We start from the raw sequence: 27,034 nt of genomic DNA on the forward strand, positions 1-27,034 counted from the left end.
AGATGAAAAGATATTGGATTTGAATGACTAAGAAGATACCATGTCAGCTTCCCTTCAATATGGAGAGAAGGGAGTTGGGGACAAGAGACAGCACAGGGATAAGAACAGGGATTTCAAATCAGTTGACACTTTCTCTTTTTCAACAAGACACTGTGAAGCTGACGATTTCTTATGTTTGTATGATGATAAATGGTCTACTTTAACAAATTTTGCTAAAGATTCTGTGTTAGAAAGTTAATTTTATTTTGGATACAGTCTAAAAGGATCAGTCTTTTATAGGTATGAAAGAGTTACACACAAGGAGAACATTAGGGTTATCAATTAAGATGCCAGAGAATCCTCACAGAAGGAGTAAAAAAAACAGAGCTTCATTTGTCCCATTTGCCTCTATGGAGGGCTCAAACTGAACACACAACAAGGCCTTGACACCCCTAGTCAGTTCCATCTGTACCTCGAAATGAGCATCCCAAAAGCTCCAACCATTTAATAATTACACATTGTATTTTCCAACAAAAGAAACACAACATGCGCTCTCTTCACTTAAAAAACTAATTCATTCTAAGAAGCTGTGGCAATATAAAACAAAGACTTTATCAAAGATCTAACATTTTAGTTTTATTCTCTAAAAGAGGTGAGTTCATTCCTTGATCAACAGGAACACAAGCAGTTTATCAGCATTACCCATGCGACTTTTGGAAGATATACTCATTAGTAACTGGCAAAGGCTAAATGGAAAATACTAGATGATTTAAATCTAAATAAACATACATAATCCACATATTGAATTTTAGTGATATAAGAAGAGGTCTTTTCTAAAATAGGCTTTAAAAAACATTTCAAAATAAGTCCATCCTTTTTTGACAAATTATGTCTGTGTTTTCTTTCTCATGTCACAATAATACCTATTAGTGACAGGTAAGGAAGCAGCATGGGTTCTTCTTCTCCAAATGCTCCTTTTTTGATTTCATGGTGCTACCATTTGGGGAGGCATTCAGATTGGATATCCTGAATCACCCTTCATAACTCCCACTCCTTGATGTTTTCACATCTATTTCAAAGGGTCCTGCTGATTTTCTGATACTCATTTGATCCAGGCCTCCCTCTCCCTTCCTATTTCGTTCATTCACAAAGAGTCTTCCCAAGAACTCCTCTGTACCAAGTACAGTGCTCTGTGTTGAAGAATATCATGGAATAAGAAGGGCCCAACCCTGCCCTTCTTGGGCTTACAGTAGACAAAGGGATTCAACTATAGTTGAAATACAGGGAGCAACAACAGGTGGTCACCAACAGGGTGTTCTTCAATTAAATGATGTGAAGGTTAGTGTCCCGTTACTAAATTCTGTACCAAATGCAATCCCTTGTCACTACTATTAATCTCTCAGGAATCACTTTCCTTCCAAGCCAGGCTACATCCAACCTTCAAATTAACCTTCAGTATGCCTCCTCTGTATGGCCCTTCTTTACTTGGAAACTTTCCCTGGCTTAGATCCGCAAGCCTCCCACAAGCTGAGCCTACTTAACCCCTAACCACCATTCACATCTCCCATTGTTACTCTTTAGGCCCTAGCACCCTGCCAAAAAAAAAAAAAAAACAAAACCCTCCATTGCTCTCTCACACTTGCCCAATACCCCACACATCAGCATAGTCCCCACATTTCATTACCCACAGGCATGCACAATATTAGTTAAATGAAAGCATATAAATAAAGTAATAAATGAATTCAAGCAATCTGAAGCCAGGAAACCAAGTTACCCATGTTTTGTAGCATGTTTACTAACTAGCTCACTTGGGACAAAACAGAGACCCGGTCAGAATGTGAAACTCCCTTGACTAAGTTTTCATGTGAGAGAAGAAAAAAATGTGATTGTATTTCTCTGAACCAAATCAAATGGTATTTACCAAAAGGCTCTGGAATCTTATAAGTAACACTTCACAAAACAACAGAATTGAGTTCGAAAACCAAGTGATGAGCCCTGACTGGTGCGGCTCAGTAGATTGGGTGTCGTCCTGCACACCAAAAGGTCGCAGGTTTGACTCCCAACCAGGGCACATGCCTGGGCTGCAGGCCAGGTCCCTACCCTAGTTGGGGACACGCAAGAAGCAACTGATCAATGTTTCTCTTTCTCTCTCCCTTGCTCTCTCTCTAAAAATAACTAAATAAAAATCTTTTTAAAAAAGACCAAGTGGTGAAAAGAAACTCTCTAATATGGGGTTTGATTCCCTATATAAACTTCCTTTCTGTTGCTCCATCTACCACTTGCATTTATATTGCTATTCTAATTTGTCATAAAAGTAATCACCTTGTAACCCTTTATATCAAGTAATCTAATGCACCACTACCTAAAAGTACATTGGGCCCCATTAGGGAGCTACAGGTTTGTATTACACAAACATACCAATTCTGCCTGCTCAGCACCAGTGGTCAATAAAAGCAAGCACTTGCAAAACAGCAAGTGGGTTCCTTGCCTTCAGAGGACAGATAGGAGTCTGCCGGTTTTGCAAAACAAACTCTTTGCAATCATCAAAGCGAATCTGTCAACAAATTATCAGTGGAGTCATACCTCCTAAAATTTCAAAAACAGATTTCTGATTAGACAAGAGATAGCAAGTATATTTTTTATTTGTTATTAGCTCACAGGTCAGGACTTAAAATCACAAAAGCATCAAAGTAGTGATGCTTTTGCCTTAAGTCAGGAGGGTACACTTCAGTCACGATGAAATGTGGCACCTGGGTTTCTATTACCATGTCATACTATGTACATGTTCTTTTTTCTTTTTTGTTTCCTGTACCATCTTAACTTCCAATGGAGAGATTAATGACACAAAACTGTTTAGTAATCAAAACTTGAAAGAATTTCATACAAAGCTCACATCACAGGTTACGTAAGCTTTGATAACAGTGTTTTGATGGAAGGCTGGTTGGTCTAAGCTAACAGGTTAGAGAACTACGTTAGAATTCAGAGTGAAATATGCCTTTTCCAGAAATAGCCACAAAAGGGATCGAAAAAAGCAATAATCTGTTATTGCTGTGACTGCTTTTTTATTATTTGTTAGAATTATCTGAATTCCTGTCTGTTTTGTTCCAATTTGTTTGTATTATTTCCACTGACATTTTGTGGCACTAATTCCTACAGGATACTTTCAAGCATCAATACTTACCATGGTAGTTGAATAATGTCTCCAAAAAGAGTGTGGCTTAGCAGAGAGATTCCTTTAAAATTATAGCTTGGGATTTCTCCTACCTGTTAAGGAAGGTCCTAACCCCTACCCTATCGCCTGCCCCATCAGGGCACTCAATAAATATTAATAACATCTTGTTTTACACTCCCCTTTCAGAAGCTTCTCTTTTAGGACACAGGTATGCTGGCCATGTTTACCCTTCTAAAGGCCTCAAAAGACCCTCCTTTGGGACACTGCTCACTTCACTGAAAAAGGCCTCTTGAGGGCATTCCCCACAGGGTCATAAACAAAGGTCATAAACAATCATTTTCAAAGGAAAAAAATGGTAAGGCTGAACCGGCCATTGCTACCCACTCCTCACACCTACAGACACATGCCCAATAACTTGGGCCTAAGTACAGAGTAAGAAACAGACAGAGAATGGTTAGTGGGGTTTGGGGACAGCCCCCCCAAAATATTGGTACAAATGAGATGCAAAGGGCTGGCTCCTTTTCCTATGAGGTCACTGCCCAGCCAAACACTGAAAGCTATTTCTTCCAGGCATTGTTTTCAAAAGAGGCGGTTAAAGTTGGAAACGCTGACAGAACAACCTCCCTTTTCTGCTCCATATCCACTGATATTTTTGTTAACTTCAGTAACAAAACTGTAATAAAAAATTTATTCTGCCATTTTGAAAATGAAGAGGTTTTTAAATTTTTGTGTATCGACTTATGCTAAAATACTGGTATTTCAGTCATTATAATTCTGTTTCTCATGGTCAGAGTACCCCAGTAGGTATATACTCATGCTTCTCCTGGCCTCCTCTGACAGTACCCCCCCCCCCTTTAAATTGTTGACACTATTACAGATGTCCTCCATTATCTCCCTTTGCCTGTCCTCCCCAGCCCTGCCACCTCTGGCCTTCATCACTCACATTGTTGTCTGTGTCCATGGGCTATGCATATGTGCATATATGTTCTTTGGCTAATCTCTTCATCCCTTTTGAACCAGACCCTTTGTAAGTCCTGTCACACTCACACTATTTCTCTGAGCTTCTCTGTCCTTGGATTGGACAGTCTTACTTCCTCCAACGGCTCAAAGGCCAGAATTCAACCCAATGAATCCCCCTTCTTCCCCTTCATGACTTTTCAGAAGCTCCCTATTCTTTCTGCCTTTCTTACCTCCTTAATAGTCATTCAACATTTTGTCTCTTCCCCCGACAGTATTAACATGAAACATGTACCACTCACTATCTTTTGGGCTAAAAGTTCAACACCTTAAGCCAAATATTAAAGAAGCGATATGAAGTAAACATATCACTTATCCACACTCTCTAAATAATACACGTTCAAATTTCATATATAGTTTCCCTTTTTTTATGTCTTCCTCACAGATCATCTATCTCTAAACTGCCCTCCCTCACACAAAACGACGGCCACACCTCAGAAGCACAGTGACCAAAGTTCTCCCCATAATGATTTTCAGACAATGAAACTGCCAGGTGGGAACCCCCCCCAAATCAGAAAAACCCATCATTAAATAGAGTGTTGTTAAGAAATAGCTGTTTGACTTAACAGCAATTCATCTTTATTGAATAAACATTTTCCAGTATGCATTCTGTTAATTGACCCGGCAGCATATGCTGTATATGGGAAAACTCCTAAACATTATGCTGTATGTAATATGCTTATATGAAAACGCTCTCATTTGCAGCAATATGGAAATAAAATTCTGCTTTCTAAAATTCAAGACTTTTAAAATGCATTAATCCACACAGTTTATGAAATTGCTTTGGACATTTTAAAATCCTTTCTTTAAAGAAAAAAAAAACTGTAGCAATGGGTAATAGTATTTGTTGCTGAGCTTCTTAATGGAGGCGTGCACATCCAATACAGAACTTTTACAGACCCAGAAATGGGGCAGGCATAATAGGAAATAAAAAGTCGTATGGTACTGGGTAAAGAATTACTGAGTGGCTAAAAGAAAATGTTCAGAAACTCTATCAAATTATACTGTTAGAGAACTACTGTTGTAATAGTTTTATGGCCCAGATAGAAGTAGAGCTGAAACATTACAGAGACAATACGTTTAGCTGGAGGGAGGAAGACAGCCTGTAGGTGTGTGGGCAGGCTCCTCCAGCTCCTGGCAGCACATCTCCTGGGCCGGTCACTTCTGCGTGACGATGGCATCTCCCAGACCAGAGTCACCAACCATGCTGCCTGGAGGGCACCAATAGTCGAGGCTTCTGGGTGGGAACCAAGGCCACGTGGAGGGCTGTAGGCCCCCCGATTTAAGTAGCAATTCATCTCCCAACAATTGCTGCCCTTGTGAAAATGTCGGCTCAGGGTGAGCAGATCTGGGTTTTTTTAAGAGAAGATGAAAAGCTAGATTTTCCCCATTTTCTAGGCTGTCAACTATGTAATTTTTTAAAAAAGAATTCTATTTGGACACAATTTAGTCAATGTACAGACCAAGCCCAGCAGAGAAGTCATGTCCTCCATGGAGAATCTTTGTGAAAGCTCTCCATCTGAAAGGGCACTTGCTATCACTTGTAATTATCTTTGATAAAATGGATCAAGCACAAAAAGACTTGAATTTATTTATTTTAAATCCTGGCACTAGGTAAAAGTTCTCCCTATACCATGAGTGATTGTTGTGGTGCAACTAGAAAATCCTACACCATTCAGTTTCACAGACAGCATAATTAACTCATTTTTATACCAAGCCTTTTTAAGCCAGATCTTTTTGTTCCATAGACTTCTAACATATTTTACAGTTCTAATTCTCTTCCACTGTCCTACATTAATCAAAGCTGTAACCCCTGTTGTCTTTGTACTACAGAATCAGAATGTGCCCCTGGCGAGGAATGGGGGAAAAGTCAACAGGAATTAAATTTCAGTGCAACTGTTTACTCAACTGTGGCCTGCAGTTATTGAAATTTTATCCGTGGTTTTGTGTGACTACCGCTGTAATGAATTCAGCATGGCTGTGATTTTCTTACTGCTGGTATTCTCACTTCAAGTAAAAACCTGTAGAATAAAAATGATGAAAATAACCCCAGTCCATCACACTGATGCTCAGATTTCTCCAAAATGTTTAATTGTTGCAGTTTTCAGTCTGGAAAAAAAACTCTAATAACTCTAGTCCCGTGAAACTTTATGAATCCTGAAGTTTTTCTCTTATTTCATCTACAGATTTTCTTTTCCCCAAACAACCTGTTAAAAGGGGAGTCAAACAGCTGTCAGTATTTCATTTTAAAAGACCAAAAAGGCCTGCCAGCCACAATATGTGACGTTTTAGCCACAATGATAGCTCCAACTGCTTTCTTTCTTCCTAAAACACACCAATGACAAATAGAAACAGACCTGTTACAAAAAATGTTTTTAAAAGAGTTTTGAAGTAGAATCTAAAGGCAGAACCTCTATTTGATATATTTTCCAAAGTAGTCACAACCAAATAAAAATGCAAGATGTGAATAACTCATTACACCATTGATGCTTTTTAAGGGAGATGCTGTATAAATGCACTTTCATAACTTTCTTGTGTGAGGTTAATTTGTCATTGCTGTTATGAGGTGTGCATGCATGTGTGTGGTATATATGTAAAGTTGGTGGTGGACGTACTGCTTTAAGATAGGGAATGATTTTAAGTTCTTAAAATAAAATTCAGAAGTAGTTAATTCCACTTATTTAATTAATGTCCTCTAAAGAGTAGTTACTTGGGGTTCTTAGCACATTGGTCAGCAGCCACACCTCAGCTACTCCGTAAAGAAGCAGTTGATCTCAGCCTCTATATGGTAAGGGCATAGAAAATGGCACTCCAAAATGCCAACCATTTATCCTCAATAGAAGCCATAAACATCTATAAACACTATATTAATAAATACATGTACAAATACATGGATACCCTTCTACCACTCACTCATAGGTTTGGCTAACAATCTTATTGTTTAGAATTAGGTCATTTGGACTAATTCAAATGCATAAAGTTTACATTACAACAAACATCGTGCATTCCAGGTGCAGCATCGATAGGATCGGGCTGCCAACGTTGCGCAACGAAAGAGATCAAGTCACTTAAAGGTCTCTGGATTAAGACTTTATCTTGTCTCTCAGTTTCTTTTTCTTTCTCTGACAGGTTCTTTTGTGTCCTGTAGGTTCTACCAATTTCTAAAAGACCAACAATCTAGTGAGTCCTTACATTTTAAATTTTTTTTAGCAAGGGAAAAAACAGAATATGCTTTTGAGCCTGCCAAAGGCTATATCCCTAAAATAAGAAGGGGTTCTCTTTGTTTCTCTGAGGTAGATTCTAGGGAAATGTTTGAGAGAAGGCTTGTCGCGCTCTCCCCTCAGTCCCTGACAGTTTCCGTTGTTTTTTTTTCAGAAAGGCCCAAAGAGGTATCATTCTTTTCTCACTTTTTTCCCAGTGTCACCGTAACTATGTGTCACACCTTTGAATCAAGGACTAACATGGAACAAAAACCATCCATTATCATTAACAAAAACTAAAAATATGTCCTGATTACAAGAGAGGTTGGAAAAGCAATGCCTGTCTTCAGGCAAATGCTATTTACTTATTTGAATTGTTATCAACAATTTAGCTACACAACACCCTTTTCTGGGTCACCATTTGAAAATACTTTACCTGTCAAAAGGATATAACAGGAACAAGTATGTCCCAATTTATGTGCATATTGTGGAATCACCAAACAGAGATAATACAAAACATTAATAGAATTTAGTCGTATCCCAACAACCAAATATATGCAAGAAACATATGTAGATGTCTCTCATACCAATAAATTCTTACAGGTAGCAGGAAGCAATTTCTTACACTGATGCCTGAGTTATTGCTATTTTCCCTGTTTTTACCTAGTTCTGCCTGTATATCCAATTTTTCTAATTTTATTCACTCAATCTTTTCTCTCATATAAGCTGTTATTTTTCTTTTATCTCTTATCTAATATTTTGTTGCCTTATTCATAAGGCTTAACAAGTTAGTTATCCATTTTTTTAGGTTAAAACACTTGTGTACCACTTCCCAAAGGTTAATTTTATCCCAAAGAGTTAAACTTTATGCTGACAAATTTGGGGCTGGGAGGGAGTCTCGAGGGGTCCTCTCAATCTCATTCTCAACAACCATGCCCACAAAGTATTTCCAAGACTTCGCACCCCCAAGGGCTTGCGAATTCATCTCTTAAGTCAACTGTTAGGACCCTAGCACACTGCTGGCTGGAGAGATGCTGCTTACAGTCAGAGAGTCAGGTGAACATAAAATATTCACAGAGGTCACATGGCAACTGAAACAGTGGAATTGGCTCCCACCACCCTCTGGGGCCAGACTCCAGAGCGCATTACCTGCTGCTGCTGCACGTGGGCCAGATCGGCCGGCCCCACATCGGAGGCTGGTGTCTCCCCGTTGGACCGCACTTCCCGAAGACTGCCACACTCTAGTAGGTGGCTGCTGCCGCTTGACCCATTCTGGATGGCTGACCCGTTACTTTTTGTCTCAGGCCCAGATTCTTGCATCATGACTCAAAAACCTGATAGAAGAATTTTCAGGAGGGAGGGGGAATAAAGAAAAAAGGAAGAAAGCAGCTGTTAGAACAGTTGTTGTGCACAAGGAGAAGGGCCCTAGGGTAAATGCTGCCAAAAATCTGTAAACAGTTGTCATTTTCTTTCACTCCCTGTATCCCCTTCATGTGTGATCAGTCCCCTAGCTTTTAAGTACAGAACTGTCCATCCAAATTCAAGTTCCACTAGTATTGTTTCAAATAGGTTATCTTTTTCCCTTTAGGAAAAAATAACTAAATATTTTCAGGTGAACCTAGAATTTACAGTTAAGTTTCTGTGATCATATCTGGATATTTTGCTCAAAACCCAGTAAGTCATTCTATACATCACATTAGGTTAATATTAAGTTTTGGTGTGTGCAGATTCCATGGAGCGATGTTACGCTCTCAGGGGAACACTCTCAATCAAAGTCCCTTAGGAGACGGTGTGCACATGACCAGGAGGCCTCCAGAGGTAATGCGTGTAGAAAATCCCTACAGTCAAAAACCAAAATGCATTTTAAGCTTCATATGCCTGGGAATCGTTCAGATACTAAAATTCTTCAAAATTGGCTATCACAATAAGATAGGTCACTTTTAGAGAGGAAAAAAAGTCCCTACTTTTAAAAAGTTAAATAAACTCAGACTTTGATCTTTGTCTTATACTTAAAATTGTCCTGAGAAATCCCATTTCAAGTTACGTGTTTCTCATGCTGGATTACTAGCTTCTGGTTTAGTTTAAGGCCTGAAGGGTCTGGGCCTTCTTGTATTTCTTCTGGAGAAAATCTAGCCTAGGTATAGCAAAGAAAAGCTCTGAATTTGAAAGTACTAAACATAATAAAATTGTGTGTGTGTGTGTGTGTGTGTATGGTGCGACACATGTGTGTATATGTGTGTATACACGTATATATCTCCTGCATAAATACATTTCACATCCCACCTTGTTCCTCTCTAGGTAGAAAATCATTACCCGAGGGAGCCAACACAGTTCTTGTAAAGATGTCCAATTATGACACAAGACAGATCATATTTGCTCATGTGTACTGTTACTATATTTTGATCGCCAGTGTTGTGCCAGCCCTATTGCAGGTGATTTATAGATATTCTCCCATTTAGTTCTGGTGACAATTTCTACCCCCAGTTTGCAGATGGAAAAACTTGGCTCCAGGAGAGTTGTCTCGATTTGCCCAGCATGAATCACAGCTGGGGATGGTGGCGTCAGGACTGGAAGAAGTCCTGACTCATGTCAATTCTTAACCACATGTTTTCTTAAAGCCGAGGTGCAGTAGGGGCTAAACAATGAAATGGCGAGGCCCTACTCCAACTTCATAGAGTAAGACTTCCAAAAGGAAATGCAAAAGTCACTAAAGTAAGCTGACAATTTGAACACAAAAGTTGAGAAGTGCCTGAATAATTAAAACTTTAATGTGAAATACCAATCATGGATAAGGTCAGATACCAGGGGGGATTTCCCAGAAAAGGAATTATTTTTTGGAGGGTGGGTCCCTTGTAGTACAGGCTTCCCCTCTAGGTGAGTGTTCTAGGAACCCATCTGTATCAGTGGACCAGCTGGCGCTTTTGTGGGGCTGCATTGAGCTTCAGTGAATTTTTTTTGAAGACTCTTTCAACACATTTGCCCATTGCACGATGGGTGATTTACGAGTGCACCTGCCCACACAGCACTGAGTGTTTAGCAGTTTTTGACTAAAAATGGCGTGCAGTGCCCCCCCATGCCCCATCCTCCCCCGTTCACCCAATCTTGCCCCAAGCAACTATTTGTTTTTGTTTCTCCAGATGAAAAAAAGTCTTCAAAGGAAAAAGTTTTGCCAATGTGGAAGAGGTGAAGCAAAAAGCAGCAGAAGCACTAAAAGGCATCAAAATCTATGAGTTCAAACACTGTTTTGAGCAGTGGAAAAGTCTCAATATGTGTATTGCATCACATGGAGGGCGCTTTGGAGGTCACTGCAGTTTAAACATGTATGAACAAATACACAATTTTTATAAATAAATTGTGGGGTTTTGGAGGGTTCCCCCCTCATAAAATGGAAAGACATGTATACAATCAATACTACAGATTTCTCCCCCACACATGACATATGTCACAACAGGAAAATTTAAACACTGTGGAAATTTTAGAGGAGGTTGCCTTCTTGCTAGAAATTGGTTTAGTTCTTTTCTTTAGACATGAACAAAAACCAAATGGAAGAATTAAAAGCTGAAAAATTTACATCTTTCTTCATTTCTTTTAAGTGCATAGTGTGATCCAACTTGAGTACAAACTTCACAGATCCAGAAGACATATTTTTTTAAAGTTAATCTAATACCAAATGGGATTAGAATGGCATTTTTTGTTAACAGGTGGGAAACAAACTCAGAAGCAACAGCTGATACACTCTCTTCTCTTAAGATCAGACTTTCCATTAATTGTAGGCATTTGAAAATTGCATTAAAAATCTTACTGTTGCAGAATAAAGAATTTATCAAAACACAACCATAAACTTTCTCTAATATATAAGAACCAGGCAATACAAGTACCTTGCTCATCACCAAAAAAAAGGGAATCAATTTGTGAAATCTAGGGATTTCTTTCCCCAAAGTTTCAGTTTCTGTGGCACAAACTTTCTTGTTAGTGCAGAAGCTAAAGAAAAGATAAACTAGGCATTTAAGGGAGAGGGCAGTTACCTCAGAGTAGTTAGAAGGGAAATCCATTGACTTAATTAGACTATGCAATAAACATAGTTAAAGAAAAAATGGAAACAGTACTATATGTACATGTACATGTATATCTATATCTATATCTATATCTCCATCCTCTGGAAAGCCTACCTGTATCAGGGATTGGATTAGATCCCCAAGAGGCAAAATATTACCTATACATAAAATCTATACCTGCCCTTAGAAATGGTATATTTATCCAAACATCCTGACTTTTGGAGCAGGGCTGCTTTCAAACCATGTGACTGTTGGGACATCAGACCTGCAAACGAGGGGTCTCAGAGGCTGGCCCTGCTTGTTTCCTTGGTTTGACACTGTCGTGGTGGGTGTAGGAAGCACGAGCTCCACTCCACAATTTGACAAGGAGGTTTTGCTCTATGCAGTTCCAAAGAAGGCTGCCAAGTCCTCTGGTACAAGTTTTGCAGGCATCAAGCCAAGCAACTTGGCTTGCAAATCAGGTTTGTGAGAGTGCAGGCTTTGGGACCAAAATTGCATAAAGGATTATTTTGGTCTAAGGATGTCCTTAATTAGTCAAGTGCTAACAGTAGTATGTAGGTTGGAAGATTTAAAATTTCCTATAATCTCCCACACCAATCAGGAGAAAAAAAAGCTTTTTGAAAAGCACACGTGAAAGGAGTGTCAATGTCTAAGACTATTTCTAGCAATGCTTGGGGAGGCAATATTTCTTTCTATGGAATTCTCCAAGCCATTTAATAAGCCTTTATATCTGTAACATGCTTCACAAACTACAAGCTGCTCTGATATACTTTTCATACTCATAACTAGTTGGTAAAAGGGTGAAAAAGCAGGTGACATGACTCCCAATTTACAGATAGGGCAACTAAAGCTCAGCGGGTTAGGGTACAGATGCAGCTATAATATTCCCTATTTCAGACATGAACTTGTCCATTCAATAAGTGACAGAGAATTTCCAATTTGCAAAAGTCCTGTGCAAAGTCCAGCTGGTAAACCAACAAAAAGAAAACAAATTAATTCCAAAAAAGACAATACTGAGGGTGACAGGTAGACAAAGAAAAGCATTTAAAAGGCAAAGGTGAAGTGTCAGCATTCTCTAGCAAACAGCTGTATGGGGCCTTTTCTATTAAGTTTTACAATTTTAGCATCATCTGAAAGCAAGTCAATGTGTATGAGAGGCATCTGCATTCTCTAACCTGGAACACTGCACCATCTCTTAGAGGGAGCTTGTCCTTGGCACTCAGTTTTTTATCACATCCTCAGTGAACCACTTGGCTCCACATCAAACAGAGAACAAGAAGGATGCATAATCACCCAAAGGGCCTAAATATGAAGACACAGCACCTGGAGGGCATGGCCATCACCGACTCAATAACAAGTCCTTTCTCCAGAAACTAAGCCAAACCTTCCACTGGCTTCCTATATGGCTTCTCAGAGTGAGGTTGGCCTGTTTACATCATGGAGGATCCACTCAATAAAAATGCTTTATTGTATTTCTACTGAATGGATCATATGTGACCACCCTACAAAGGCTGATGCTACAACTGCAGGGATGTCAGAAAGCTTAGGAAGCCCAAATGGCCTGCTTCTCATCTTGCTTGGAAACATTACAGAGCTTCCGGTTTCAGAAGATGGATGTTTGTGCTGGAGGAACTTATAGAAAAGGATAAGAACTGAATTTAGCATGCTTGTTTATTGTCACTGCCAACAGAGCCACTCTTTGGGAGAATTCTGGAAAATTCATAATGTCCAGGCCAATATATTTATAGTAAATTAAAGCAATGCTTTATTATCAAGACTATTTCCTTGGTTACAGTGTTGATGATGAAATTTTAGGGAAAATAAAGCCCTTGTTATCATGCTTGTGAAGCATTTTAAGCTAACAGAAAGTTCAGTCTTGATTCCAGGGCAGTTAATTAAGGTTGACCAAGTCAGGCAGAAGTAAATTAACTTGGCTGATCAATTATTTATATGAAGCAGAATAAATGCCCTTAAAGAACTTGGTCTGTGCACGAAAGGATGCGTAAATTAAACTAAACATACTTTTGTAAAGTATATTTCCACTTCTGTGGGGAAAAGAGAAGTTAACAGCAAAATCACTTTTAGGAAAATGGTTAGAGTGGTTACTTGGTACCCCTACCCCATTGAAAAGGAAAAATCTTTTTTTCATTGTTCATCCATGTGCAAGGAAAGAAAGAAAATGGCATGCAATTTTGGAGAGATAACAGAAGCTCTTGGGGAGAAAACAAGGAAAGAAAGCAGGGAAGGGCAAAAAGGGAGGGAGGGAGAAGAGAGGGGCAGGAATGCGATGGAAAGGAGGCAGGGGAAAGGGAGGGGAGGTGGGGGAGCAGGGAAGGGAAGGAGGGAAGAAGAGATAACTCTAAGAATAGAGAGACTATGTGAATTTCTGTATTTTAGAAACGTTGAACATGTGGCTCTTCATCATCAGTTATACTGCATGCAGAATTTATAGACTGGACAAGAATGAGGGTGGGAGCTGGGCTAGCTCTAGTTCTAAAAGAAGTGCTCTTTAAATTACTCATGTTGCATCATGAAGTTTCAAAATCCTTATGATTATGTTCATGCTGGTTAGAAAATAAGAAGAAAAATTTGTCTGTATTAAGATATAAAGCATACATTTACTTCTGGGTCTCATCAGGTAAATGAACTGGTTCCCTTTATTTAGGTAAAATGTTCATTCACCTGGCAACTCAATACTCTCCATGAAGTTTTGTTTTTATAATTTTTAAAAAGATTTTATTCATTTATTTTTAAACAGAGGGGAAGAGAGGGAGAAAGAAAGGGAGAGTATGGGCCTCTTGCGTGCCCCATACTGGGGACCTTGTCTGCAACTCAGGCGTGTACCATGATTGGGAATTGAGCCACAACCCTTTGGTTCCCAGGCTGGTGCTTAATCCATGGAGCCACACCAGCCAGGGCTCAACAGAATTTTAAGGAGCAAGGTGCAGCTAAGGAGATCCCCCACACCCATCCCCATTTCAGGCAAACAGCAGGGTAGGTAGCATGGGTCATTAAACCAGCTCCACTCTTAGCGGGGTACTGGGTATCACTTCTGTTCAAAACATGGACAGGGACTGGAGCAAACAGAAAGCACTCAGATGAAAGGAAGACTTCTCAATGCAGTGCTACAGCAGTGGAGACTCACAGACTCACAGTGCCTAGTGTGTGGCAGATGCTTTTCAGCTGTTCACCGTTCCCAGGGGAAGACCCAGGGCTGCTGGTAGGAGGATCCCAAGTGAAACTCTGGGGTTAGGGAAGCAGGTGAGAAAAGCGCAGGATGGAGTGGGGTACACTGGACCCACGATGCTGAATCACTGTCTACAGCTGGGGGTTTCAGAGCATACTCTTAAAGAAAAAGAGGGAAGGGGGAACACAACAAGAAAAGCAAAGCAAGAACAGCTGATTATTTTCTCATCTGAGATCACTTCCACAAGTTGTGAATGAACCCTTCAGACACCACCGTCTGTCTATTTGCTGCCCCCATGGGTAGGGGCCCGATTTCATGGAAAGACCATCCAAGAGCCAAGTTTAGGACGAAGAGTCAGCTCAGTGTGCTATATGTGTTATGAAGGCATCATCTTCAAAAATCAAATTTTCATAATTATAACAGAAAGGCGTAAATATTCTAATGCATGGCAGCTCAAAAAGTAATCAAGGGAATGAGCCGGAGGGCTATTTTAATGTATGCAAAGCTAGTGACCCACAGTAAATGGAGGTAAGCTACAATGAATGCAAAGTACTGCACACATACTGAAGTCCTGGTTTGATGAGGGACGGCTAAAATTAACACCCAATTAATTTCCGAATTGACAAACAAATGAAACCCATAAATCTACTTTCTCATTAATTTTCTTGTGGTATAATTTAAAGCAGTAATATGAGGGCAAAACTGAGCATTATCCATCATAAATATCCAAAAGATAGCACTGTAACCCCATAAATTATGCATATTACCTGTTGTTAAAAATGATTTATGTATTATCAAGTTTATCATGCACTGTAGATGTCTAGATCCATCTTAAAAAATCTGGAATTTCATTTAGCATTTAGGAAGAGAAAGTTCAGAAGCAATGGAATTGTCAAAACATGTTAAAAAAACAGTGGCCTCCTTTTTAGCCATATAGGAAGTCAGGGCAAGGCTAGAATCTTCCCAGAACTTAGGAGATGTTGAGAATATCATGGAGGTAATGGGCTGCACATCTCAGGGGTGGAAAACACATCAGTGGTAGGAGCACACTCCTCCTCCTCCTCCTGGAAAGCTCCGGCAGATGCCTCCTAAAGGAGCTGCTCATCTCTCCTGCTTTCAAGAACACAGGAACCACTGGCTAGGCCTGGAAAGAACTCAGCCCAGGCAACAGGCCTGGGTGCACCTCAGAGAGCCATGGGGGAAGACCTCAGATATGGGACTCAGTGAAACAAGGAGGCCTCAGTTGATGGGATGTTTGGGAAGAAAATTATGTTTATTGTTAATGATGTAATATGGTTGCTCTCCCATCTTTACAGTTCAAAGAAGAGGAAGAAGAAATAGGAACTAGTTTGTACTTATCAATTACACCATTAGTACTTAGTATTTATCAATTAAATAAGAGAAACATTCAGATTAAAATGATTCCTTCCCCACCTTCATTTCTTTAATAAGAATTTTTTAAAAAATCTTTTATCTCACACTTTACTTTCAGGCACACCTTGCACATAAGAGGAATTTAATACACAAGTTGCTGAATGCTTAACTAAATGATTAAATGAGAGAAAAATCCAAATCTAACCTCTCAATCACATGAGGTCAAGGGGCTTGTGCAAGCCACCACTTTATGTCTCTACTTTTAAAATACATTATTTCCTGTACTTCTTTGGAATGACTAGCTGTTCTGGAGTTTTGAAACTCAGAAAATATAGCAAGCCATTAAATCATTTTAAGTCTCAATAGAAGTAAGACTGTCCTAGTCATGGAAAATTTAAAGATAATTCACCAATGAAAACCTCCATCATAACCCATGGTAAACACTTAATATACACAAGAATAATTAAGATGGACTAAAAATGATGAAGAATAGCATGTTTAATTTTCTCTGTAGCTCATGACTGAGAATAGAATTAGAGGAATAGGGTGGTAACAAATAACAATCCTCACAAAGAGATGGCTCCCTTCCCTCATCAGACTTCTGATGTGAAGACAAGAGAGGACATTTCCAAGGAAAGGCACTTTTGAAATTCCAGGACCCAGGCGGAACCACTGCTCAGGGAAACCGTGGACGTCCCACTCTCACAACCTGTCTGAATCAAACTTTCCTGGACATGAAAATCTTTATAAGACATCAATGAGTGCAGGTAACAAGCACCCCAACCTCATAAAAGTTACAGATGTCTAAATTATATTTTCAGAATTTCACCTCCTGTTGGCCTTGTTTTCCTCCTCTCCCAGAAGACAAAAGTTTAAGTGCTCTAATCACAGCAGCTGTGTGCAAACTATGAAAGTTAGAAAGAAGCTGCTCTAGGAAACAGAAGTACAAAGGAGAATGCATACCTACTCCCTGGCGTATTAACCTAGAGAAGCTCAAATAATTAAACAGCCACCAAAAAGGAGCCTTTAGATCCAGTCCAAGACTGTTTGCTTTGCCATAAGGAAGCCTCTGAAGCTAAGGGTGGGACAGGGCCAGGTGTTCCGGGGCGTTTAATTAAAACGCATTTTTACGGAACAAAATGAATTTTAAGTTTGAGAATTAACAAAGCCTGCTGAACTTTAACCATTTGAACATTCCAACAGCTAAACTCTCACAAATAGCTTGGTGGAATAAACTGACCAACAACCAGTTCAGAATATATAATCTTTCATTTTCATAATTTATATAATTTACATACATGGAGCTAGGTTCTCATCATCATTTAATGACTGACATGCTTGATGACACACTTCATGTCTCTTCCACTTTGCCACCAGCCCCTAACCGCTCCACTGGCCAAAGTGAACAATATATTCACAGTATCATGGCAGCTGAGTGAATGCAGGCCATCACAAGTCTGTTGCCTGCATTTCTCTGTTGTGTGAAAGGAACAATTATTTAATTTTATCCTCCAAAAGCTCCAATACGCATATATGTATTCCCCCAAAAGTTGCTCTTACAGATAGATTAGCAGGCTTTTTCTGATATTAAAAATGGCCACACTTTGTTGAAGGCCATGATTCCCCCAACCTTCACCCTCCAACTGACACACCAGTCTCTGCTGTATCCTTGTAATTTGTAGCAAATGCTAGCACACCCTTAAAATTGAGAAACAGCAACAAACAATAATCAGAAAAACAAAGAGGATGTGGGTTGAGTTTTCTCTTCCACTTGCAAAACATGACCAAGGACAGGCCTGTCTTATACAATGTGGCACCCAGTGTCCAAAGGACAAGAGTCACACACAGAGCTGAATACAGACAAGTTTTCTGCTCTACTTCACTAGAAACAATTAACACAAAAACTCACGTAAAATGAGATAAGCAAAAGCAACAGGTATGAATAAAAACAGTAGCTTTTAAAATATATATAATGTGTATCAATTATTTGGTTTCCTTCCAGTTAAGATGTCTCCATTTACACATGACGGGATTTATTCAGAACACATCAAACCAAATGTGACACTCCCCTTTTTAAACTTGACAAAGTACATGCACCACAGAGAATCACATGAAGCCCACACAACACAAAATGCATACACAACACAAAACCCAAGGACTGTACCTGTCAAAGGCGATTGCCTTGTTCATAGCACTAGACTTTTTCTCCTATACCTCCTGAATCCTTGTTTGCTCCACAAAGAGTTTTCTAGCCATCTGAGGTTCTATTACTGAGCTAGTCGCCTTTCAGGAGAGCTCTCTCCCTTCTGAAAAAAGCAAACAACTGCATAGATATCATTACACTAAGGAAATCTCTTAGAAAAACCAAACAACTTGCTAATCTCTCAGCCCCTTCATCCAAGCAAAAGATAAGAAAAGCAAACCTAAGTCTGTTTCAACCACATTCCAGGGACAAGTTCCCCTTTTTCTTTCTTTATCAAAATTCTAGCATAAGTTTTTTTTTCCCTGTGTGTTTTTTAAACAGACCTTGCAGGATAAACTGCTGCTCACACCCGCAAACAAAGCAGTATTTGTTTAATAAGGATTGCTGCCATGGGTACAGTAAACAAGAGGCCCGGGCATTTATGTTTATGAACAAACACATCATCTTACAAGAGTAATTTAACATTAACCAGGTGGAATAATCAACAGATTTCATAGGTGACACCAGGGGCAGGACTAATGTAAACAGAACTGGCAGGAGAAAGGAGCCACTCTTTAGGAATCAAGGTCGAGGTAAATGCATTACAGGGTAAACAGCTGCAAAGAAAGCAAGATAAACAAACAGTCATTCTTCTGACATTTAGAGGCAGAAAGGTTGTGTGTTACATAGATCAGCTGCTGACCACCATGAAATCAGACCAGTTGGAGACCAAGCCTGCTTATTTGCACAATGCCAGGTTTGCTTATAAACAACAATTTGCTGTTACCAACCTCACATTACTCATCATCATAGAAGCCAGAGCAAATCACTGAAATCCGATTAACTCTTCACTGATGACATTACTTAGAAATATAAAAACCATGGCCCCTATAAGAAATAAGAAGTCACCCCCAAATGAGCTCAGTCTATACCTGGCTTGTTTGTAGATAAAAATAAAACATACACATGGTTTAAACTACTAAAGGTTAAATTTGGTAACAGCTTTAAAAGACTGTAATGTTTTCATGCTTGAGTAACTATGCATTCATTTCCTAGGCTCATCCTTTATCAATGAAATTTATGGGTCACACATGCTTCAAACCTTGAATGTTTTATCTAGAAGGAAATCCTTGATCTTCCTTTCTCCCCAAGATACCTTTATGCGTACTGAGTTCACAAACAAATATATTTGCAGCATTCTCAACCACACTGCAAAAATTGAACTGTGTCAGGTTATAATTTTTGCCCTTAAAGAGATTACATAGGAAATTAATCAGCTGATGTTACATATATGCACTCAGGAGTTCATTTGTCAGCTTATCAAAGAAATCTTAAGTTTTCAAAGTCAATAGTAAAAAACAAGTTCAATGTGTCCACTAATGCAAGTGTTATAAAAAAATGTTGTATTTTCAAAATTTTGCTTCCTGTGTACTAATATGTAAAATGGGTTACTGTATAAGAAAGTTATCATACCTTATCAGAGACACTATATTTAGGTATACAAGGTCTGTCTGGAAAAATTGCAGCCCCTGTTAACATAATGAGAGAGGTTCGTGCAACACTGATGTAACCTGGCAGCCAAGGAGAGCAGGCTGACTGGAATGCGCATGGGTGAACAATGACAACTTCACTGTACTCGCCATGAGTGGGGGCAGTAGACACCAATGAGTGATCACGTGTGCTGTGTGGCCATCACACTCAAAATGACTAAGCAAGTAGAGCAACAAATCTGCATTAAATTTTGCATTAAACTTGAAGCTTCCCCTGCAGAAACTATTCAGATGTTTCAGAAGGCTGCAGCTATGGGCAAGTGGTGGTTGGCAGTTTCATCCTGACAACGTGCCCCCTCATGCAGCAGATCTTGTGCAGAATTTTTTGGCAAAACATCCAATCACTGCGGTGACTCAGCCCCTCAACAGCCCAGATTTGATGTCCTGTGACTCTGGCTTTTCACGAAACTAAAATCACCACTGAAAGGTGAGAGATTTCAGATTGTTGATGAGAGTCAGGAAATATGACAGCAGCTGATGGTGACTGGGAGAACTGTGTGAGGTCCCAACGTGCCTACTTTAAAGGGGACAGAGGTGTCACTGTCCTGTGTACAATGTTTCTTGTATCTTGTATCTTCTTAATAAATGCCTCTATTTTTCATAGTACGAGGCTAGATACTTTCTGGACAGACCTCATACAATCTGCAATTAAAGTGTTGTTTGAATCTATTTTACAGACACTTTGGCATTATTAAACTACTTAATTTTCACATGTGTGAATAACAGTTGTCTATTACTTAAAATCTTCTTCATCCTTACCCGAGGACATTTTCATTTGCTTTTTTAGAGAGAGAGAGTAAGGGAGAGAGAGAAACACTGATGTGAGAGCAGCATGGGGTTGCCTCTGTACACCCCCGGACCGGGGATCTGCGCTGGGACAGTGCAGGGAGTGGGTCGTGGCAGGGGTCATACGCATCTGGACTAGAAGTCGCCCACACCAGACTGGGTGTTAATCCACAGCCTAGGTATATGCCTCAACTGGACCAGAACCATGACCTTTCTGTTATGGGAGGACATTCCAACCAATGATCCACAGAGGCCAGGGCCATTACTTAAAATTTCATAAGCAAAACGTAACTTGAAAAATAGTTTGGTAATTTATATTTGGTAATCTGTATTTTATACCAATAATCAGTGAATCCATTTTCTAAAATTCTGCCCTATGTCAGTGCAAAGCACAGCAAAACACTGCTGGATATCCAAAGCAAAATTGGAAAATGAAATTAAAACAAATAAAGGTATACCTAAGAAGATACTGACAATCACATCAGCAATAATCAGATCATTAGAATTTCCATCTCTGCGTAAAAAACCACAAAATTTGCCCTGATTGGTGTGGCTCAGTTGGTTGGCCAACTTCCCTCAAAGCAAAAGTTCACCAGTTCTATTCCCAGTCAAGGTGCATGCCTGGGTTGCTGGCTTTGTCCCTGTGGGGGTGCATACAAAAGACAACTGATTAATGTTTCTCTCCCTCTCTTTCTCCTTCCGCACCCCCTCTAAAAAATAAATAAATAAAATCTTCAAAATTGTCCTGGTCGGCCCACTTTCCCCTGGCCCCCCTCCCCTCCCCTGACAGTTCCACTATGATCTCCTTAACCTTCTCTAGCTGTTCTTACTCCACTTCCTGCCCCAGCGATCTAATCTTTGTTCTGCAATCCTGAAGTCACAAAGTAAGGACAGTGGGTTTTTTTTCTTTTGTTTTTGTTTTGTTGTGCTGTGGTTTGTTTTCCAAGTGGCTCTCTGCTAAGATTATCCTTTCCCCAAATCAACACAGCCCCAAAGCCTCAACAATGTCTGAAGAAGAAATTCCTACAGGGCATTTAGTGCCTTCGTAGAAAGAATTTTTTCTGGCTGGTGGGTCTGTCTTTACTTTATGGACCCAGAGAAGGGACACGGAGACCTCTCCCTTTTCTGTCCTAGAAACGATGGGCCTTGACCTCTCTCCCACTGCCCTAAAGCAGAAGCCTAGCCTTGCTCACCTCCAAGTGATGATGCCAAGTGTGGCAGCTGAAATAACTAAACATAGAGACGCCTCCTCAAACACTTTGGGATCCGAACATTCTCAGATTTCATGCTCACTACTCTGTGCATGGGAAGGATGACTAGTAGTAGACCAAGAGAAGGGAAGTATCTTATCCAATGTCCCAGTGAAACTCAAGAGAGAAAAACAGTTAAGCGAAAGCAAAATGAATGCTATGTCCGGTCAACCCCATTCCCCATTTTCACTGGAAAATGCTGATTACCCAACTACCTGCATTTACAATATTCACCAGGAGTCCTCCTATTATTTTTATTTTATTTTCCTAAAGCCTGGATGAACAAGACTATCAATAGAAGACCATAAACAGGGTTTACAATTCTAAATGGCACTCTGAAGAGTTGTAACCATTTCTCTTAATAAAGGCCGATAGTTGAGTTTTTAAAGCCAAACCAAATCTAGGCATATAATCACTGCCCAAATGGGACTCCTTTGTATGCCAAGATAATTCTACTGATTCCCCACCACGAGTAGGATAAAGAGCAAATGAGCAAACAAAGAAGTCTTTTCTGCCATTCTGGTGGTAAACTTGTCCTCACATACCTTTAGTTTTATCTCATGTGCTGTTTACTTATTTTGTTCCCCACAGTCCCCAAATTTTTAAATCTAAACACATTATAGTAAAATAAATGGAAGAGAAGAGATTGTCCATTTATTAAGAATCTTTTATATCTTGTTTGGTAAATGATTTTCAAAACTGCACAAGTCCCAAAGAGGCTCTGGGGAGATGCAAGATGGGAGAGCACTGCTTTATTCTTTCCGCAACTCTTTTCTGGACTGAAAATCTTAAAGTCCTAGACTCAGAGTAGGCATGCCATTTGAGGGGGCACTTGAGCCAGTTTCCAAGCCTCAAACTTCCACTTCTCTTTCCAGCTTCATAATTTTTGCCATCTCCATCCACCAACATAATTTTTTAAAATTTTTCACTTTTGACACACATAAATCTATTTCAAAGGAAACTTTATATTACTTTGTCACGTGGCAAGTCAGTGTGCATTCCCTTATAGAAGAGAACACCTTTATAATAAATGTAATACAACCTAACCCATGTTATTAAATTCTAGCCAGATCCTGCTGCCCAGAAAGGCCCTGAGTAGGGAGCCATGTTCTCTCTTTGTTAAATAATGAGCTTACAACTGGAAGACAGAGATTAAAGACACACTAGTACCAAATGGACACTTTCTCCTTTGCTTTATCAGAAGGATTAAAACAGACTGAAAATGGAATTGCTTCAACATCAAATCACAATAATGAGAATTGGTGAATGATTTATGAACCATCGAAAAATCCTCTTCTGACATACCAGTGAGTTGTACAAGCACATGTACTGGGAACGGAGCTGGAAGAGACTTCAGAGACCCATGTAGAGTGTCTATCTTGGCTCCTAAGCAAGATATTCCAAACAATGTAATGCAGAAAGCACTTATAAAGAGCCAACTGTGCACACAGTAGGCTCCTAGAGAGATAAATAACCAACTTTCCAGACTCTCTACTCCTGCCCCACACTGGTGGAGCTCCTAAATCATGGGTATTATCCTGACAAAAGACAACTTAAAAATCAAACTGGCAGCTTCAACATGAGCCTCCCTCCTGGGCCTGACCTTTCTCACACCATCCTTTCTGCAACACAAGTTCAGAGTTTATTCAGTACCAAGTAACTATTATATGATTAAAAACTATAGCATATCATTCAAAAATAGATGCTTTTATTAGTCCAACCTTTTTTGTAATGGAGTGTCACTGATGACCTAGCATTAGCCTCTCTCCCTGCTATTAATCACACTTCTAAGAGCTCATTTTGCCTTAAAACCTTAAGAAATTGCTATAATTTAAAGACATGGTGTCTACATAATGGAAATGCCTCAAAGATTGTATCATTTCACAAAACACAGTATTTTTTAGTGGGAACAATGACCGTGATGCTAAGGTACTACAAAATGGGGATTTTATACATATATGTGTATTATAAGATGGGAATAATTTATACACGTAAAATGAGATGTAACCTGTCTTTTTTAGTTGAGGCTTCCCACTTCTGTATACATTAATTACAACCTTTGGGAAGCTTATTAATCTAAAGGCAGAGGCATATAGTTCACATAGATTAAAATCAATGTAACAGTACCAAACAAATAAAATATAAATATGAAAGGGGAAAATCTAATGTAACAGGGCAAAAGATCTCAGAACATATCTTGTGCTTTAGTTCTATTGGTAGTATATTCCTCACTCATCATCTACAATTCCTGTGTCTCCTCTGCACAGGTGAGGGGACCTAAAGCAAGTTCTTCAATAAGTGACTTCAGGACTAACTACAGGAATCTGCCAATTTACTTTCAGTATGATTTCAATAATACTGTATAATGATACCCTTACTTTATAAGTCCTCATTTCATTAAACCACCCTCATGACCATTTAGTACATCTGAGTGCTATAAAGAAGGAAGTTTTTCAAAATACAGAGCTAAAATAAACCTTTTTAAAAGTGCCACTTCAATTTTTACTATTACACAATTAAAACACAACATACACTCATCTTCCAATCTTGCATATGTGTAAAAATGGAGACATCATGTCACATGATGAAGAATAAGCCCCCATTAGGCATAAAGATGATGCCCAGATCTGATATGAATGGCTAAGAAAAATGAGAATCAGTAGGCCCAAAGTCAAAAACCCAGATACCATCTTACAGTCAGCAGGTTGGTGACAAAGTACAGGTGGGGCTGGGCCTCAGGCTTTTCAGGGATAAGTTATTACAGCTCTAACGGAAGGGCCTCTTCTCACAGAGATATGCTTCCCTGTATGGGGTCAACCGATCGAACTTGACCAAGGTCAAGTTCCTAGACCTTGGACCTGTCCCCTGCCAATATCTGCCTAATAAATATGCTAACTTCTTTACTTCTTTCTCTAAAGCTAGGAAGAAATGCTGAGCCAGGGGGAGTATTTAGGAAGAGACTGTCACAGACATGCCAGGAAGAGGGCTAGAGCTTGAAGTGCCCAGAAAAGGCAGACTGGGCACCAATAGCAGGACAGGTGATGGCGGCCTCCCCCCATCACACACTGGGTATCCATGCTATTGGACAGCAACAGAGTTGATGGTGGGACCACCTCGTGTCTGATGACTAGATTCTCAACAGGACTCATTCATCAACTAAACATCCAAAGAAACTTTTGAAAGGGTGTTGCTACTCCTTGGCATTTCCAGGGTAATTGTGAGGGATGAGGGTACTGGACATCTTTAGAGCAGAAATAACACCTGGACCAGTACGAGTGAGATATAATGGAGGCAACAGGGTCCATTTAACATTATTAATACATGAGTTAAGACTCAACAAAGATCACAGCCCCTGGATAACCAACTGATGGAGGGGCCAGGTCTTGATCCAAGAGCAGATCCTCCTTGCACTTGCCTCTCGGAGACAGTACTGGTGCAACGACTCTATCTCAGGGCAGGGGCCTTTCAAACAGAACCACGTATACCTCCGAAAGACAAGGCAGTTAGCACTTTTGCACTGCGCTTGTGGTGTAGATGTCAGCTACACCAAGCATGGTTTTATGGGGAGGGGCACGGGGGGGGGGGCGGTTCTGGAAACTTTAAAAATGCGAATTCTGAGGCCCATCTCAGACCTCCTGAGTAAGAACCTACATTTAATAAGATCCCCCAGGTAATCTATTTACAGTCTGAGAAGGCAGTGTGGTGGAAAGGGAGCAGCCATTATACCAGACTTCCTTCAATTGGATTCCCACTCTGCCAATTTATAAGTTTCCAATAAGCCACCCGACCACTCTTTCCATTTCCTTATGTTTAAAATTATATTACTCTGCATATGAGTTCACTCATCCCTCTAATATGTACCTAATATGTTTCAGATTATGTATTAAGTTTGGGGCAACAATGGGGAACAAAAATTGATACAAATCCATCTCCATGGAGGTGGCTGTTGAATTGAGAAGACACATATTAACCAATTAGTCATATACGTAAGTGGAGATTATACCTGTGATAAGTGCTACTATGAAAGATTCACAGTGCTCTGAGAACACACAAAGCTAATATATGCAAAGTGCCTTGTATGTAGTAGGTACTCAATAAATCACAGCAATTATTAGTAGCCCATAAACCCAGATCTTTGGGAAGCTATTAAAAAATTCCCAAGTGCAAAATATTCTCTCCTCATCATAAGATAAGGACTGTGTTCTCAGTTAAATTACTTTTTAAAAATGTTTTTCTGCTTCCTCCTGGATATAGGAGGAATACTATAACATCAATAAAGTCAACATTTCTTCTAACGACAGCTTAGAGGACAACATTAACTTTCTGGGTGATTGTTAAGAATTAGCTCCTGTTTACCAAGTTGTAGTTAAAAGCTGTAGCTGCAGCACAGGGTAACAGTGCACATCCGCCTTGTTCTAAGCAGCCTTTGATTATCATTTTAAAGCCAGGGTACTTAAAGAAAATCTTCAGTTGGCTTTTCGGTGGCATTTCTCCTTTATATATTCAGTTTATTGAAGTCAAGAAAGTACATGCTAATAATTGCAGATAGGATTAGCAACCTGTACCTCGTATTGTGGACACAGTGGTTAATTATTAGTGTCCTTACCACATGTCTATACGGTGGGGGCTTGGGGGGAGGAAAACTGGACTGAACAGGAATCAGAGGGCTTCTGGCCAAGTCCCCAACACTGAGGATGCCCACTCCGGAAGCAGAGTGGCTGGGTCTACCACAGTAAATGTGAAGCTTTCCTAACGTTACAAGTGGTGTAGTCACTGTTCCTGTAAAGCACCCCTCCAATTTATACAATGATTTCTCTGTGCTCATCGTCCATGAATTTGTGTATTTTAAATTTTAAAAAATGACATAAAAGCTTTCCATGGTTATACAAGTTTTTGGTTCTTTTCCAAAAAAATGGGCTTCCTTCCAACAGGTGGATACTTGTGATGGGAGAATTCTAACCTCACTTGTGTCAGAATGTCCCTGACAAAAAAAAAAAAAAATAGAGTAGTTGATTTGGAACGGGCAGAGAAGCTGAAATGGAAGGGTTACGTGAAACACAGTTTGTATTAAGACCTCAGTCTCCACATGCACTAGCCAAGTGATACAACCATGGGCTCACACACTGGAACATACACTTTGTTTTTTATAAATTGAAGTATTGTTAGGTGGAAGGGGACAGAGTCACTAGCAGCTTGGTTAGTGGTCAAAAGTGGGTGGTTGCCATTTATTACTGCCTGGAATAAGATACATACTTAGCATAATTTCCCTTGGATCTAACTAT

The 27,034-nt window shown here is 39.7% G+C and overlaps 1 protein-coding gene across 17 annotated transcripts in view; it reads right to left on the reverse strand.

Annotated features, from left to right (window-relative positions):
- FOXP1 (forkhead box P1) overlaps nucleotides 1-27,034 on the reverse strand; it is a 623,669-nt gene that overhangs the window by 219,421 nt on the left and 377,214 nt on the right. For 16 of the 17 annotated variants that reach the window (XM_037040949.1, XM_037040948.1, XM_037040945.1 and 13 more), the window contains one exon: nucleotides 8,518-8,702. In XM_037040949.1, the coding sequence (XP_036896844.1) occupies nucleotides 8,518-8,691 (174 nt within the window). In that variant the 5' untranslated portion in view covers nucleotides 8,692-8,702. Of the gene's footprint in view, nucleotides 1-8,517; nucleotides 8,703-18,148; nucleotides 18,169-27,034 lie in introns of those variants that run through there. The other variant, XM_037040952.1, reaches the window with a different exon arrangement.

Source organism: Sturnira hondurensis, unplaced genomic scaffold (assembly GCF_014824575.4).
Source record: "Sturnira hondurensis isolate 20B ecotype Veracruz unplaced genomic scaffold, ASM1482457v3 Scaffold0002840, whole genome shotgun sequence".
NCBI lineage: Eukaryota > Metazoa > Chordata > Mammalia > Chiroptera > Phyllostomidae > Sturnira > Sturnira hondurensis.